Source organism: Populus trichocarpa, chromosome 14 (genome assembly GCF_000002775.5).
Source record: "Populus trichocarpa isolate Nisqually-1 chromosome 14, P.trichocarpa_v4.1, whole genome shotgun sequence".
NCBI classification, from domain to species: Eukaryota; Viridiplantae; Streptophyta; class Magnoliopsida; order Malpighiales; family Salicaceae; genus Populus; species Populus trichocarpa.
The window spans coordinates 1,174,020-1,193,235 of NC_037298.2; the positions used below are offsets into that span (position 1 = coordinate 1,174,020).

The window sequence follows — 19,216 nt, forward strand, 5'->3', positions numbered from 1 at the left end:
TAGAAAACGGCCCGGAAGCTTAGATCTGACACCAGGAAATTTCTTTAGAAGGGCGTAATGGTGCAAGAACAGACTATGCTACATTCTTTTATTAGTAGTTCAAAACAGACTGACTGTTCTCAACACATGATACAACGTTGTTTCTCCCCATTGTCCCCATGGTACAATCTACATGGTTCTTATTTTTGTACAAAAATCACATTACCAACAAAAGCCAGCATGCCCAAGTTTCTCAAGGCACAACCTTGCTAGCCTTCATCTTCTCTATCCAAGAAATGAACGACTTCTTGGAATTCCTAAACCCCAGGAACCCATGCTCTTTGCTCTTATTCATGCTAGGTATAGAAACTTCCCCGCCAAATATCAAATCGACAAACCACCACGCCCCCACTTCCTCCAGTTTGGTGGGCAGAAGCTGATTCTCCCTTACTATCTCCTCCCAAACTGCTCCTTTTTCTTTCATCGTCTCTGCCAAGCTTATCCTCTCCTCTGTCTCCACAAACCCATACTCCTCTAGTCCAAACTGTTCTCCCAAAACCTTCCACAAATGCTTCCATTTAAACACATCTCCATTGTGGATATTAAATGCTTCGTTTTTGGCACTAGGATCCACACACGCCCAAATTTCATGCTCCGCGATGAGATCAGCATCTGAGGCGATTGCGTAACAATTCCAAACCTCTTTCACCCCAGGAAACCGCATTAAAGTTCCCTCATGCTTGCATATAGCAGCGTAAACACAAAGAGTGCGAACAATACTCATCAAACTATGAGGCGAGAACCCGAAGATGTTGTCAGGTCGGTGAACAGACCAAGTCAATCCTTCTTTCTTTGCCACTTCCTGGAACAGAATATCCTCCAGAGTGTAGTAAAAGTTGGGGAATTCCAATCTAGGCAGATCCTCAGTGAAGGGCGGATCATGGGCTTCAATCTTGCCGAAGAACTGGAAGGGCCCAACGTAGTGTTTGGTGCCGGTTTGGAGGCAGATGTGGCGGAGATTGTGAGCATTAAGGATAACAGCCTCGAGAACATTGCGGAACATTAGGCCGTTTATCTTGCAGTTCTCAGACTCCGTCTCTCGATTGGCCCAGGTAACATAAAAGATGTGAGTAACATCCGTCAGCAGTGAGAGCTTTGACTGTGTTTGGTTCCTGTCAGAAATGTCACACTGGATGTACTCCACTGGGTTGTCTTCATTCCAGTTAGGCCGCTTACCTCGAGCAACACCATAGACTTTCCATGGACCGCCAGGGGTGTCCGCAAGTGGGAGAATCTCAGCCAAACTGTTGCCAACTATTCCTGTTACACCCACCACCAGCGCCACACTCTTGTAGTCCCGTGATGCCTCGTCATCGTCATAAAATTTTTTCTGCAAAAATTAACACCCCAACACCATTCAGATGCTACATACGTTAACAGAATCATACATATTTTCAAGTAAAATAAATTTAACAGGGGCAAAAGATATCGGAGTTGTGTTTCAATTACCCGGTTATTGCCAAGGGCACCAGCCCACCAGCAGCTCATTTTGTTATCGGATAATCGATAAAGAGACGAAAAATTCTAGTTAGTGAAATATCAAGGAGGCTAGCTGGTGTGATTTTAGTTTAGCTTTTGTGGTTGAGGTTGTGGTAGGGTACAATTCATTTATGCACAAAACTCAACCACAAAAACTAATTTTTCTTGCTTTTTATGGTTTTTTTAGTGGGCCACACCCAACCTCAACCTCCATCTCAAATACAAACACACACTTATAAGAGAGTTCTGAAGAAAAACAGAGCGGGCAGATGACATGAGCACTGATGTGTATCTAGTTGCTTTTATGAATTGTGGAATAGTCTGGACATGAGAATAGTTTGGCTGCTGAAATGAATACAGTGTCTTGCGTGATTGTGTAGCTGACGGCTGTGAGGCGATGGCAAAGAGGCACCGTTGTGAAATTAATCGGTTTCAGTAATGAAACACAAAGTCACTTATAATTATCTCTCTGTAAGCAGGAAAAAAAAGAAATAGTTCTCAGGAGAAAGGTATGAAACCCATAGTTGTATGACCTTGTTCGGGGTTTGACCCGTAAAATGAATCGAGTCAATAATTATCCAGATTAGTTATTTGATTTAGTTGAGTTTGGTTAAGTCAATTTAATCGCAAATCAATTTACTAGATTTTTCTAATTTAATTAAATTAATATTAAAATTTATTTAAATAAAAATTTGAGTTAGGTTGACATCACCATTTGACTATGTACCATTTGATGGGGGATCGAAACTTGGAAGCGTTAAAGTGATGGAATTTATCTCTTGTCCACCACTCTACATGTATTTATGTTCGTCATTTTATATTTTTTGGGTTGGATATCAATACATGCACAGCTAAATGTTAACAGGTCAAGGGGGATTTTGATCTAGCCCCATCTCGGGATTTAGGGTTCGATCTTCAAGCAAAATAAAACAAGAAAACACCCATTAAAAATTAGCAATAATTTCTTCTAAATTCATTTTCCCTTTTTTTAACATTTTTTTTTAATTTAAGATAAGTCCTTTCAACCTATTATTCACTGTTATTAAACTTGACTTGGTCAAATCTATTCCTAGTTTATGACTTTATGTTGCATTTTAAAAAAAATCAACTAGGAGTTGACACGGTTTAATTTGTGAATCCAGTAAAAATCCAATTTAAAATTTTTAAAAATCTATTCAAAACTACACCATTTTAATCCGCCATGGTTACCAAAAGAAATCTTTCTCCAAATTCCCGATTTAAAATGGGCCAGTTACCCCAATTACTAATTATAGGGTATCTTAAAACTTGGCGCCCATACAACTTGAGAAATTGAAGTTCATAACAGTAGTGTGGCGCAAGCTGAATTGAACTTCACGGAAACACTAAAGCCCAAGCAATAATATCTTTTACTTGTTGGGCCTTTGATCACTTCGGCGAAGAGCTCGAGAACACAGTCGTCGGCCGACCTCCAAGGATTTTCTAGTTTATTTTTTATTATTATTATTACTGATAATTAAGATTTTTTTTTTTTTTAGTTTAATGTGGGTGTCCGGGCCAGCTTGCGAGCACCTCGACTAATCCCACGGGCCCTGAAGCTAACGACCATGTAAACCTCCAGTGACCATCATATGAGCAACCACATGGCTCGAACCTGAGACCACAGAGGGAGCAAACCTCTTGATCCCAAGCTTTTATTACTGGACCACCACCCACCTAGATGGTTTGATAATTAAGATATTTTTTTCTTGGTTGCATGGCAAAATTGTACAGAATCACCTCAATTATTGGTTAATACTAAATTAATATTTGAAATTATTGATCGAAACGCCATTAATCTTTCTGTTAAGTCTACTATCTTTTCGTCCATTAATTACCATATTTTGTGGTGGTTCTTGCTAAATTTGCAAACAGAGAAACAGATTGACCGTGGTTCTTGCTGGAATCGCAGAGAAAAAGAGAGAGAGAGAAGGGTAAAATATCAATTTTGACGGGTTTTTGTTTGTTGGAAAGGATTTTTTTAATCTCCCAACGTTGCTAACACGTGACATTTTTCTGTTAACAATTTCACTGAATCCTGTTTTGATTTAAGGATAGATTAAATTAAATAAAATAGTTTTTCCAGGAAATATTAACATAAGAGCTTCAATTTAAAAATCAATGGTACTTTTACTAATAATTAAGAAATGCTCACGTGTTTAAAGTGGATCTCGAATTGTGATTCAAAAGAACACATAAAGGGAAAAGAAAAGCAGGTGGGCATTGATATCGGTTCATAAAAGGAAAAGCGGGGCACCTTGGCATTAGGAGATTTCGTGGATGTTTTCGAAACATCCAACCCAACAGCAGCAAATTGTTTTTATATATATTAGATGTCTGGTCCACTCATGTCTCAATCAAATATTTATATAACTTAATCCTAAAAGCTAACTTAGACGTGTTTGATTCTTGAAAATCGATTCTTGAAAAATTATTTTTTAAAATTTTTATATGTTTATTTGTTATTAAAAAAATTAATCAATAAAAAATACTTTTCAATCAATAAAAAAAAATTTCCAGTTATAAAAAATTTTATTTGGTTTTCAGAAAAAAAAATTTTATTTTAAATGAAAAATATTTTATATATATAATTTTAATTAGCTAGTGTGATGCCTTGGGAGCAAAAATTCAAGATTTTTAGTAGTTCTACGGAGATATGCTATATATCGAGGTCAGATTCTGTGAATATTCTAGTGGGATAGTGATAGCTTAAAAAAAACCCGTGTTGACGCTAAACCAGTAAAATAACTAAAGGAAGATAAAATATTCGATTTGACTATTGAATTCAGGTCAAATTTTTATAGGAAATTTTTTAAGTTCACAGAGGATCACTTTTCTTTTTTTAGTTTAACGTGATGTTTGGATCAGCTTGCGTATATCTCGATTAATTTTATGGGTCCTAAAATTAACGACTATGTAAACCTCCAGTGGCCATCATATAAGCAAACACAGGGCTTGAATCTGAGATCACAGAGGGAGCAAACCTATTGGTCCCAAGATCTTACCACTAGCCACCACCTAGATGGTTGAGGATCACTTTTCTAGTCCATCTGTTACATGAATTTTTTTAAATCAGGTTACAAAGATTTTGTTTAATTTAATTCTGTTAGTTTTTTATTATTGTTATGAAATCTAGGATTTATTTTAGGATTTAATTTTTTTATCTTGTTAATGTCGATTTCAAATATATAAAAAATTATAAATATCATATAAAGATAGAATTTATCATATTAATATTTTTAAAAAATTCTTTGTGTTTAAATTAACCATGTTTCAGCCAATTTTCTGTTTTTTATGTTTGTATCATATTGACAAAAATGGGTGAAAAAAAATCCCTTTTCTATATAGTTTAAAGTATAGAAAATTACTAAAAAATTATCATAAAAAAATTTTATTTTTATTTAACCATTCGAAAATATTTTGTCTTAATTGTTTCCATTTCATCAAGGGATTTTGAAGTTTTATAATTGTAAAGAAAGATTGACTGATAGTTTGGAAAAATTATATAGTTATTAAGAATTTATGTTCTTACAAACAAACATGTAAAAGAGATTAATAGAATTTTTAAATTTCTTGAAATGGGATAATGGATAAAATCGGTTATTAATTTCTCGATTTTTTCTTTATATTAAAATTAAAAGGCTGAGGTTCCTAATAGTTTATATAAAATAACATCTTGACAACTTAAAATCATTTTTTTTAATGATCAGATATATTCACACTAATTTATATATTAATAAGAAAAAATAAATTATTTTTAAAATAATTTTTAAAATGTATTGTTCATATTAAACTAATATACTAAAATAAATAAACTTTTCTACCCTGGAAAACAAGAAAAATAGCAATCCTTCTTAACCAACGCATCTAAACCACTACACACAAATGATCATGAGCAGCAAAGAAACATGCATCAATCTTGCCAAGATGAAACACACATTGTCGATATAATCTTAAATGCTGATACAAATTAAAATCGGGTGAAATTTGATGTGAGCAATCCAACCTCTCCATCATCCTCTTATTTTTCGACTCTAGCTTACAGCAAGTTACCAACATGAAGCAGCTAATACAAGCAAAATGGAAAACAAACTACTTCAATTAGGGATTATCTTCTGGGATCTCATCTTACCAATCCAGTGCACAAATGATTTGGTGGAATTCCTAAACCCCAAGAATCCATGTTCCTTGCTCTTATTCATGCAAGATATAAAGGCATCACCACTAAGCATGGTGTCCACAAACCACCAGCCCCCAACCTCCTCTAACTTCGTAGGAGACAACTGGTTCTTCTTCACGATCTCCTCCCACACTGGCCCTTTATCTTTCATCCTCTCAGCCAAGGTCTCTCTTTCCCCCCCCTCTTCGAACCCGTACTTTTCTATCCCGAACTGCTCGGCCAGAACTTTCCATAAATGCTTCCACTTGAAGTAATCTGCGTTGTGGATATTGAACGCTTGGTTTTGAGCATTAGGCTCCACACATGCCCAGATCTCCTGCTCTGCCACCAGATCGGCATCTGATGCGATCGCGTAACAGTTCCACGCCTCTTTAGTACCTGGAAACATCAACGGAGCTCCCTCGTGCTTGCATATAGCAGCATAAACAGAAAGAGTTACAATTATATTCATCAAGCTATAGGGCGAGAAGCCAAATATGATATCAGGACGGTGAACAGACCAAGTCACTCCCTCTTTCTTTGCCACTTCCTCGAACATAACATCTTCCAAAGTGTAGTAAAAATTGTCTACCTTTAATCTCGGCAGATCCTCCGAGTAAGGAGGATCATGAGATTCAAAATTATAAAATGACTCGAAAGGGCCAATGTAGTTCTTGGTTCCGGTTTGGAGGCAGACGTGGCGGAGATTAGTGGCGATGGGGACAACAGCCTGAAGAAGGTTTCGGAACATGAGGCCGTTGATCTTGCAGTTCTCTGCTTCGTTGGATCGGCTGGCCCAGGTGACATAAAAAATGTGAGTAACATCAGTGAGATGAGAAAGCTTTGATTTTGCTAGCGCCGAGTCTGAGATGTCACACTGGATGTACTCAACTGGGCAGTTCTCATGCCAGTTTGGACGAGGACGACGGGCCACTCCATAAACTTTCCATGGACCGCCTGGTGTGTCGGAGCGTGGGAGGATTTCTGCCAAGCTGTTGCCGACAATTCCCGTTACTCCTACTATCAAGGCCACGCTTCCTTGGCCCCCTTGAACTGCCGGTTTCTTCTGCAAAATGAGCCATGACAGGAGAAACAAATGAGATCACAAAAATTATAATACTTAATCAAGTATATGTGTGTGTGTGTGTGTATCTAATTAAATATGATCTTTTTTACCCAGGCAGCGCTAAGATCACCAGCCCACCACCAGCTCATTTCGTTATAGAAGATTGTAGCAGAGGAAGATAGGAAAGATGGGTGGTGGGAGTGTAAAAGCAACACTACTGCTGATAACTTGTCGCATTAATGTGGGGCGGTGATAGGCCCATTCGCGATGAGTCTCGAACTTACCAAATGCCCTTACGAAATAAAGTCTGAATCATGGAGTCAGGACATCAATTATTTTTTAAATTAGTTAAATTTGTACCGATTTCAGTGACGTGAATTAAGTTTTAATATTTTATTTATTTTAATTACATATTCAATTAGAACAATCTTCATGTCATTAATCGACAACCTCGTGGTAGAAATAGAAATAGAATTCTCGAGACAAACTAAATGCTGAGATGAATTTGACAAGTAGTTAGGTTTAATATCGCTGAACTCATCTCAATGATAAGCTTAAATATACATAGATGAAGTGATTTGTCATTTTCAATATTTTCAAATTAAGCCAAGTATAAAGCTCTAGTTAATATATATTTTGTGAGCTACCAGACCTAATATTATTGAACTCAGCTAGAAACTGGGCCAACACATAAATAAATTTGATGAGCTGTTATACCTATTACTCTCAAATTTAGCTAAGCATTGAGCCTAAATACATGCATTTATAAAAATCTTGTCATGCTTCATTTTGAATCAGAGATATTTTTTCTTGGACAATTTATCTCAAAATTACATATTTATTTTCAGAGTCTTTCTCTAAAATATCATTATTTTTTCTTTAAAAAATTTACTCACTTACTCATCAGAAAGTCTTCAAATCCATAAAAAAAAGATCTTTACAGGTATTAGGCACCAACTACTAGCTACCTTGGTTAAGAAGAATATATTAGATTGCCAAAAATAAAAGATTAGTCTATTATCGAATATATAAACCTTGTTCTCAAACAACTTTAATTTTTTGAGACATCATCAACTATAAAAATAAAAATTTTAAGAATGTAATAAATCAGAACTCTTGAAATCAAAAAAGAAGAAATTCTTTTTTTACCAACTTTTAGCAAATCCAAAACTACCATATTTTATTAAAATTAATCACAAATATATTGTCTTGACACTTAGAACATTAACCGCAACTCTAAACAAGATTTAAACAATAAAAACAATATTTTTATGTATTAAAAAAAATAAAACTAGAAAACATCATAACATTAAAACAAGTTCAAAAACATCAAAAGAGGTTTAAAATTAGTTATATAAACTCCTCCCTTTAGTTTTTACATGGTTATATCTTCTCCAAACTTACTGATTATAGGTTGTTGTTTTTTCTTCTCTTTTCCTTTCTTATTTCCCTTTCACTCTCTTTCTTTTCAAAACTTGTTAGACCTTCTATGTTAAGATCTTGAACCTTTTTAATAGGATATATTAATAGAGTATTTCCCCACATTTTCCTCTCTCTTTGTTTCTCTTTTTTTCCTTCTGATTTCCGGAGAGTATTTATAGGGTTTTTTCTAGGTTTTTGAGTAGATTCCCTCAAATATTGATCAAATCTTAGCCCTTTAATCAAAGTGAGGGTTCTAGACAAAAGCTAATAGCTAGAAGCTTTTGTACTATGCTGATTTTGCATCAGTGGTTTTGATTTTAGGAATACTTGATGGTTTTGTTAGATTTGACGGTTAAGGAGCTATTTCTGAATCAAACCGTGCTCCATTTGAAAGTCTGTAGCTTCACATTTATTTATTCAAAAGTGTCAACTTAATCAGTCCAGAATTTAAAAATACAAGGAAAGATGATTGGGGATAAGATGTTGGAAACTTTTGTGGAAGAATTGGGGTGTAAACATCCAATTTTATAGGCATGTGGGTTATAGAGAGGGTGTTTCTCAATTAAATGATGGTGGTTACAACCTTTGAGGTAGTTGGAAATGCCACATTCATTCACCTAAAGATGTCTACTCAACCAGTCAAGACTGCTAAAAAAAAAAGATGAATAGAGGATGAATGACATGTCATCTAGGTTAAACTCTAGAAATTTGGGTTCTTTATTTGGGTTTTGGCAAAGTTTAATTTAATCAATGCTCTTCCAATTCCTTTTAATTACAACCAGAATTATCTTCTAAATTTTAATTGCATACAATTATATCCCTACTAAATTTAAATATCAGCCTCAAAGTTCAACGTCTTTTACAAACAAGTCTTGGTTTTTAATTTGTTCAATTTCATCTATAATTAACCATTAAAATTTTAATTTCTTTCAATTTGACCTCTAATTTCATCAATTTCTACCCATGAAATTGAATGCCACCTACAAGTCGATCCTTGCTCTTGGGAATCTTCAATTAAGTTCTTAATTGACCTCCAAACTCTAATATTATCACAATTAAACCTCTTATTTGACTAATTAAACTTTTCAAAGTTCAATTTCAGCTTTTAAACTTTAATTTCTTCTAATTAACACTCAAATTGACTCCAAAAACTGTTTTTCCTTGTAATTAAGTCTTCAATAAAATTAATTAAGCCTTATAAATTTCTTATTAAGTCCTTAACCCTTCAAATTTATATTTCTCTACTCTAAATAAAAATATTTCCATCCAAATTGATCCGAGTTTTGTGGTTTCACCACCGCAATGACGTGAGAAAGCATTGGATGGTTTGATGTAGAGGTAATCAAAGAAGATTTGCTATTAGGATTCAATGATTTGGTAAAAATTAATCCATCTTATTTGAAGATAATTAAGGGTTATACATGCCCATGTAGCGAGTAGTTGGAGCAAAAGAGTCATTTGCAAACTGGTAAGAAAAATGAAGCCCAACAAGAAATAATTAATACATAGTGTGGAAGATTCATTGAATTCACAGGTCTTTGTCAAAGAAAAGCAGACAGTAGAGCCAATGTCATGTTAAGAGGCATCAAGAAATGTCCAGTGACAAGAACAAGAGAAGAATTCTCACATCGAAGCAAAGTGAGACAAGGAAGTTCGAGGAGAAACCACCAGACGAGTTGATAAAAAAATACAAGTCTCTTCAACTGATTGAAAAATTCATACAACAACACAAGATGAATCTATTAATTGGTAAGCAGATGCTAGCTGGAAGCGTTGGAAGAGAAATGCGAGGGATGCTTTCCCACACGAGAGCATGACGCAGCAGATTAAAATGGTGAAGAGCTTGCCCAAAGAACAACGTGAAAGCATTCCTTTTGCTGTTTTCAAATTTTCTTCCTGTAAAACCAACCTGACAAGGGAGTATTCAAGTTTTGTCCTTCATCGAATAGTCAAACATGTAGGTACAATTTTAGAAATATATTTCGAATTATCTCAAAATACCTTGAAAATAAAGCATGTTAAGTCTCAACCTCCTCTTTTTTCAATGTTTGCTGCTCGAATAAATGTTAGTTTTTCTTCCGAACAAACTATAATTCTCGTTGAAAATATATGCGAATTAAGTTAAATCAAATAATTTATTCAAAAAGTACTCGTATTAAATTTTTAATTTAAAGATTAATGATATTGTGACTAATAATCGAGAAGGATTTTATACTATTTAGCCCAACGCAAACGCAAGAGTAGACATATAACTTGGAGTTATTAGGTAATTTTCATTTTCAAACACGAAAGGCTCCCTGCTCGAGTACTGTTTTAAAAGACACCCCATCTTGTGATTCAAAAGCAAACAAAAGAATCCATTAAGGGAAAAAGAAAAGCAGCTCCCCTTGGAATTACATGACTCCTTGGATATACTTCGAACATCCAACGATACCACTTCCAGACACGGAGATGTTTGGTGGATGTCGGACTCATCGTGACTTAACCAGATGATACATGTAGTGTGTAATTGTCGTCTCGAGATAAAAACAAAAGGTCAAGATCGAGGCAATATTTTTTTTTGTTTTTTCTATTTTTTTTAAATAAAAATTCACTATAAATCTTTTTCATATACAAATTTATTTTAGATTTCTTTCCTTTTACTTTCAATCAAATAAGTGTTATCCTTTTTCTTTGAAAAGTCGCTTATGTCTTGGATACTACTTGAACACAATTTCAAAGTGATTTTTTAGTATTCTTTGAGAAAATAGATAAAAATAGAAAAGACAAATACATGTTTGGTTTGCTTTGTTTCAATTTTTTTTTTAAGTGCTAAGGTAGTAACCAAATGTTATTCTTGGATTAAGGGATTTCATGAGGTTTTATAATTGCAAAGAAAGCTTGTTTGATGGTTTGGAAAAAATTATATAATTACATTTTTTACAAAGACACATGCAAAAGATATTAATAGTAATTCTTATTTTAATGAAAGAGATTAATGGATAAAATTGGTTCTTGGTTCTGTGTTTTGGTTTTTTTTTACCTCACTTATAAAGGTAGTGTTTAAGAGTGCTATAATTTTTTTTTAATTATATTTTAAAAATACATTTCACATTAAAAAACATCAAATTAATTTATATTTGATATTTTTTAGTCCAAAGTATTCTGCATCATAGTAACAACCAGTTATTCCTGGCCGGACACCGAATATGAAAAATGATTCTTTTTTAAATATGGTATGGTTTTTTTTTTTTGGTTAGAAAAAACTCAATTTCCACGATTTTGCACAATTCATTTTAGATTTGACAACAAACAAAGAAGGAAAATATATAAAAGAATAATATAAATCATATCTTAAACCTTACCTAACAGCTTAAATTTTTTGGTTGAAATTATTTTTTGACATGATATCAAAACCTTGATGACCAAGCGGTCTAGAGTTTAAATCTCATTATCCTAATTTATTTAATAAAAATTAAGTAAATGGTAATGTGAACCTGTGTAAGTTTCAAGCTTAAAAGGATTTCACTTAATGATGTGTGTTAAAGAATAATATAACTCATTTCTAAAAACCTCACTTAACAATTTAAACTTTTGAATTGAGATGGTTCTTTGACAGAACATGCATTTTGTTTATCATTTTGAATATAAAAAACAACCTGACAACTTGAAATTATTTTTTGAATAATTAGAAACATTTTAAAACAACTTTATACATTAATAAAAATGAAAAGAAAAGAAATAATTTTAAGAATGTACAACTCTGGAAATAAAAAAGAGGAGCCAACCTTTTTTACCACTATACCTGAACCATTGAAAACATATATTATATTAAATATCAATCCAAAAATTTCTCACCACCTACCATTCTTGAATTATGTAGAAGACTCCCATTAAATATCTAGTCATTCTTATCAACTCAAGGTAGGAAATATCTTATCTCCAGAATTAATTACTAGTAGGCTAGCAAAATAAAAATAAAACTACAGTACTCTGGAATTGTCTTAGATTATAGGGGTGTGCAGGGGAGAAGTGTCCAGGTGCAAGAAGTGCAGGGGAGAAGTGTCCAGGTGCAAGAAGTGCAGGTGTAAGAGTGCACGCGCGCGCGCGCGAGTGGCGAGAAAAAAAGAGTTTGGTGGTGTGAGGAATATTAATAAAAGAAGCGTGAATTGTGAATCAGTGCGAAACATCATTAATCATGATCATTATTGTCCTAAAAATTCAACAAGTATTATCAGAGTTATTGCCTATAATTCATGCCCAATAATTAATACCAGGGCTTATCGATCAACGAAATATCAAAACTGGTGGTCAGAGACTACGATAAAGTAGCTAGCACAAGTGTTTACTCGATTGTGAAGTTTAGAGGTCAGGGACCTATCAGAGCTTGCGGTTTGGGATCATCTTTTTATTTTGCCGATTGGAGATCATAACTATTGAGGAATCATTAGAAGAGGCTCTGCTTTTTTGGGATCGTTTTTTTTATTCTTATACATTAATGTAAATTAAATAATCTTAAGACGGGACCAAATCGAGGAGCAATCCTTTTTTACCACTATATCTAAACCATTAATCAGAATCATGAGTAACAAAAAACACATTTATTAATCTTGCCAAAATACATATTATTAATATTGCCAACCATTAAAATTGGGTGAATTTTTATGCGAACAATCCACCTCTCCCTCGTAGCTCTTATTTTTCAACACTACCAGGCAGCAAGTTATCGACATGCAGCGGCTAATTATACAAGCAAAATGGAAAACAAACTTCTTCAATTAGGGATGACCTTCTGGGATCTCATCTTACCAATCCAGTGCACAAATGATTTGGTGGAATTCCTAAACCCCAAGAATCCATGTTCCTTGCTCTTATTCATGCACGATATAAAGGCATCACCACTAAGCATGGTGTCCACATACCACCAGCCCCCAACCTCCTCTAACTTCGTAGGAAACAACTGGTTCTTCTTCACGATCTCCTCCCACACTGGCCCTTTATCTTTCATCCTCTCGGCCAAGGTCGCTCTTTTCCCCCCCTCTTCGAACCCGTACTTTTCTATCCCGAACTGCTCGGCCAGGACTTTCCATAAATGCTTCCACTTGAAGTAATCTGCGTTGTGGATATTGAACGCTTGGTTTTGAGCATTAGGCTCCACACATGCCCAGATCTCCTGCTCTGCCACCAGATCGGCATCTGATGCGATCGCGTAACAGTTCCACGCCTCTTTAGTACCTGGAAACATCAACGGAGCTCCCTCGTGCTTGCATATAGCAGCATAAACAGAAAGAGTTACAATTATATTCATCAAGCTATGGGGCGAGAAGCCAAATATGATATCAGGACGGTGAACAGACCAAGTCACTCCCTCTTTCTTTGCCACTTCCTCGAACATAACATCTTCCAAAGTGTAGTAAAAATTGTCTACCTTTAATCTCGGCAGATCCTCCGAGTAAGGAGGATCATGGGATTCGAAATTGTAAAATGACTCGAAAGGGCCAATGTAATGCTTGGTTCCGGTTTGGAGACTCACGTGGCGGAGATTAGTGGCGATGGGGACAACAGCCTGAAGAAGGTTTCGGAACATGAGGCCGTTGATCTTGCAGTTCTCTGCTTCGTTGGATCGGCTGGCCCAGGTGACATAAAAAATGTGAGTAACATCAGTGAGATGAGAAAGCTTTGATTTTGCTAGCGCCGAGTCTGAGATGTCACACTGGATGTACTCAACTGGGCAGTTCTCATGCCAGTTTGGACGAGGACGACGGGCCACTCCATAAACTTTCCATGGACCGCCTGGTGTGTCGGATCGTGGGAGGATTTCTGCCAAGCTGTTGCCGACAATTCCCGTTACTCCTACTATCAAGGCCACGCTTCCTTGGCCCCCTTGAACTGCCGGTTTCTTCTGCAAAATGAGCCATGGCAGGAGAAACAAATGAGGTCACAAAATTATAATAATTAACCAGGTATATCTAATTAAATATGATCTTTTTTACCCAGGCAGCGCTAAGATCACCAGCCCACCACCAGCTCATTTTGTTTTGGAAGATTGCAGCAGAGGAAGATAGGAAATGGAGAAGACAGTAAAGACAGCTACTGGGAGTGTAAGAGCAAGTGAAAGTAGTAACCAACAACCTGTGGCTTGGATCTTCCAAGTTCTCGCATTAATAAGAACTGCTTTGCTTTTGGTGGTGTCGACGTGTCGTGTTTCTTTAAAAAACAAATTTTAAATTGAATTTGTTTTTAAAATTAATATTTTTTTTTATGTTTTAAAATTATTTTAATATATTAAAATTAAAATTAATTTTTAAAAAATATAAAAAATATTATTTTAATATATTTCTAAAAAAAAATCATTTTAAAACACAAATATTATTACATTTCCGAACACCCCATCTCAAATAATTGCTCTTCTAAAGTCGTTGTGCTGAAATGCCGACGTGGCATGAAATCAAAAGTTTTGATTGCGTAATTGAATCAGAACCGTTGAAGATAAAGTAAGGATGAGATCAGTTACCTGATTCTCCTTTATGATACGTTTTCTTTCTAAAGAATAGCAAAATTTTTTCCAATTTATTTATTGTTATTTCTTGCATAAATAGTTAATTTCTTTATGGAGACAAGTTATGTAATACTTATCTTTTTCATATTTTTTTTTATTACATAAATTCTTAATAACATATTTTTATCGGTTTCATCTTGCGTTTTGTCGTAGTTTATAACAGTACTCTGTTTTTATGCTGTTAGGAAATTTAAAATATAAAATTTATAATTCATAAAAAATAATAAAAATATTTTATTCAATATTTTTATTTTAATTGTATCTCTGTTTCTTTGAATTTTATTTCAGTAAATAACTAATAAAATGTTACTAAATAATTCAAAATCACTATAAAATTTTCTGTACGAGTTTGTCATCACTAAGAATATGTTTGGCTACGCGTTAGAGTTTGTGTTTTGTCAAAAACGCACGAAGCAAACGTTTGGTTAAAAAAAAAAATGATTTACTGTGCATGATCCCACCATAAATTGCGTGCGAAACGCAAGCAGAAGAAAAGCAGAAAAATGCTGCTTTCTTGCGCGGCTCTCAATTCAGAGGTTGGTACACTGTTTAGTGAAGTGAATTAATATAAAGTGAATTAACCTGATAATATTTTATCTACGCTCAAAAAATTATGAAAATTGTAGTTCTTATCAGATGAATTTTGTATGTAATGACATTATAAATAGTTTAATGGAATAATAAAAAGTATTTTTTATAAAATATTTTTTATTTCATGATGTAATAGGAGTAATTAATTCTAAAATATTTAAATTTAAAATCATTAATATTAATATATATTTTTAAATTATTTTATAACCTCAATTTCAAAAGCATTCTTAACTAAACACATTAAACTATTTTTTCTTCAATCTTAATTTCAAATACAGTTTTAACCAAACACCTATTTTTTCAAACCAACCTCAACTAAAAATACTTTTTATAAAATAATTTTTTTTAAACCACAACCACAACCGCTACTGTAATACCAAACACACTCCAAACCAATTAGTAACTGAGTTTGATAATATCTGCCGCTTCTTTAGTTCTTACTGTGAGATTGACAATATTTATTATTGATAGAATAAAATGATTTAAATAAAGAAAAAGAAAACTGATTCCAATCTTTTTGTCACGTGTTTTGTGCAGTCGTCCTGGAAAATGATGGTACCCTTCCCCACCATTTCCATTTCCACTAACCTTGAGAAATGCCGTGCTACAATATAACTTGATTTTTTTCATAAAATATTTTTTATATTAATTTTATTTTTTAAATTTTCAACTAGGTATTTTTATACGTAATCTTGTTTAAATTTTGTTTCTCTTTCTAAAAAAAACATTGTTCTGTGAGGTATTTAATGTTTCATGCAAGTAATTTTAATATAAGTTATTAATTAAGAAATCAAAATAGTATGAGAGTAAAATTAATATTAAAAATATTTTAAATATATAGCTAAAACTACCTCAACAATTTAAACATATAAATTTAAAATTTTCTCTTATGATTATAGTAACCTCAACAATTATAATTTAATAAATACTTTGTTACCTTAAAAATCAAATAATACCACCCCTATACTAATAACAAAAGTGAGCTCGAAAAAAGAGTTTCTAAAAAAAAGAATTTTGAAAATAGCACACAAACATGCTTTTGTCCGCTTGACCGCATTTAATCCATGCAATCCTGAAAACCAATCGTTTCGCCACGTCAACGCCTTATCTTTATTCTCTCAAATTTGATCACTCTTTGCGTGTTAAGTACAAGACAAAGATGAATGGGGAGCCTACTTTTCAGAATGTGGAACAATACGGTATCTGTCATGTACCATCCATGATGGCTTTAGTTGACCGGTCTTCGTTGCATTGGAAATTTCCGGAAATTTGATGTTACTACGTGGATTGATATTCATGAGTTGCCTAGTGTTGCTAAGTCGGAAGGTTAATTGTATCATTATATTTGGTTTTTATTTATTTATTAATATGGGTGTATGGGTCATTTTGAACGCATCTTGACTAATTTTACATGCCCTGGAGTTAACGACCTTGTAAGTTTTTAGTAGCCCTGAAGTTTGTGGGACTCGAACTTATGACCTTTAGGGAACAAATTCAAAATCTGACCAATTGAGCTACATCTCTCAGGGTTATTGTTTACTTGCTTTTGATGGTTGAGTTTGTTGTTGTATTTAGCTATTAAAAAATCAAACTTGTAGAACTAAAATCCAAAGTTTTAAAAGTTTAGGAGTGTTATAAGCTTTTAAGTTTTTTTAAGAGTCTATTTGTCTTTAAAAAATATTAAATTAATTTTTTAAAAAAAATAAATAATTTTGACGTGTTGGTGTCAGAAAAAAAACATGAAAAAAATATTTTAATATATTTTTAAATAATAATCACTTTTGAAAAATAACATATAACACACATACATACATCGTAATACCAACCTCAAACTAAAAATTTTATAGTTGGCAACACCAAAGATGTAATGTTGCTATGCCTCTTATATTGCTACTTACACATTATAATTTACAACTTGTTAATTCAACGCATGTTTCGCTTTGTGATGAGTTATAATTTTTTTTGTCAAAAACAATATCGGGTATGCATGTAATTTTAATGTCTTTTTATATGAAAAAATCAAAGTGTAAATCAAAAAACCCATGCAAACAAGATCTAGGTAAAAACTCAAAGGATGTTGGGTCTAGTAGTCTTGTCAGACTCATGTATATTTGGACTGAGCGCTTAGCTAAGTCCGTGTATGTTTGGACTCAACACTTGACTAAGTTTAAGTATGTTGGGTCTGCCAGCTCCGTCATACTCATAAATGCTTGGGCTCAATGCTTGGCTGAGCGTTTAAGATTTGTTTGGGCCATCACCTGGCCCCTAGTTCTTCTCAATGAGGATTTAGGTTAAAAATAACATATTGAAAAATATTAACCCATCAATTACCCCGAGTCTGTGTGTGTTTAATATGCAAAGATTTTAAAGGTCAAGATCTGTTTGTCCCACATATAATTTATCATTTTCAAGGTAAATTGTGCAATCGCACTAGAAAAATTAAGTCTATTCCATCCTTGGAAGGTTGTGAGGCTGTTAGGGTCATCCAGAGAAGAAATGAAAATTGTTATTTTGAATAATTCATGCATGTATAAAAAAAACGTACATTTTTTATTTTCATTAGCTTATTGGCCATGGTAATTTTCATTTGACTAGAGTGCTAGATGTGAAAATGACTTTTTATTTTCCTTTTTATAGTTGCTAAAATTATTTCACATATTGTATGATTTGAATTACCATCCCACTTTTACTTGTTAGAGGCTTTTCAAAACCTCGAGGCCCCAACTGTATTTTGTAAAGTTGGCAAACACATAATCCAGATTTGCTTGTCTTACCAAGTCTATAGGTAAGTAGAAAAAATCATGCTCTAACTTAGGACAATCAAATTACTATGTAGCATTCTCTGCTCCATATTAAAAAGTGTTAAAGCTTTGATGGAGCAGATATGACAGTGATTATAAGGAGGTCTATAACGCGTCCCTTTCTAGAAGTGTCGTGATTATCTACATTGGATAATGATTGGGAGTGTCAATAACAAGTTCTAAAAGAACATTTGATGGCTTTTTAAACATTTTTTCACATACTGTGCCAATGATGATGTTGGAAAAATTCAAGTAACTTGAGAGCAAGGCTTTTTGCGTTGGATAAATGAATAATCTTTTGATTCTAGGAGTTGGATTCTTCTAGGAGTTGGATTCACTCTCCCTAGTAGAAGCGGACGATATCAAATACCAAGAGTTTTGATAACTAAAGTGGCTAATGATTGATACTTGTAAAAAAGTCCCCTTTCCTTGGATTTGGAGACTTTCTAATGCTTAAGTAATTATATTTTTAGAGAGAAAAATGATGAGGCGCAAGATATTTTTCGAAGAAGATCTTGTAGAGAGAGAGACTCCCAAAATAAGTATCCAGAAAATATTAAAAACTTGGAGATATTACCCCTTTTTGCGTATACCTCACCTTTTATATGGTTCGTCATTCCTATTCCTTTATGGAGAGAAGGGCTTAAATGTCATATTTTCTTAATAGCATCAAATATATATAACTTTATTAGAAGGAAAATATCTCTGATTTTATTGGAGGGAAAATCAATGATTGGCCGAGCTAAAAGATGTTGGGTCTAACATTTTTGTGAGATCCACATAATCCTGGGTTTAGTGCTTAGTGTTTGGTTGAGCACAAAGATGCTTAGTCTAGTAGCCTTGGTAAACTCATATATGTTTGGGCTCACCGTTTGACTGAGTCCAAGAATATTGGGTCTGTTAGTTTTAACATCATGTTTAAGCCACATTATTGCTACAATATAACTCGATTTTTTTATATAAAACACTTTTTATATTAATTTTATTTTAAAATTTTCAACTACGTATTTTTATTTGTATTTTTGTTTAAAATTTATTTCTCTTATAAAAAAACAGCATTGTTTTATAAGGTATTTAATGTTTTATGTCAAGTAATTTTAATA

General features: G+C 33.6%; 1 protein-coding gene across 1 annotated transcript; it reads right to left on the bottom strand.

The window, feature by feature from the left end:
• Positions 1-58: 58 nt before the first annotated feature.
• LOC18109482 (uncharacterized) lies at positions 59-14,325 on the bottom strand. Its single transcript, XM_052447010.1, has 4 exons — positions 14,156-14,325; positions 5,637-6,761; positions 1,489-1,563; positions 59-1,369 (listed from the first exon to the last, which is right to left on the bottom strand). Exons 1-4 carry the CDS (start codon positions 14,192-14,194, stop codon positions 233-235), a joined length of 2,376 nt encoding a protein of 791 aa, XP_052302970.1. The 5' UTR covers positions 14,195-14,325; the 3' UTR covers positions 59-232.
• Positions 14,326-19,216: the final 4,891 nt, after the last annotated feature.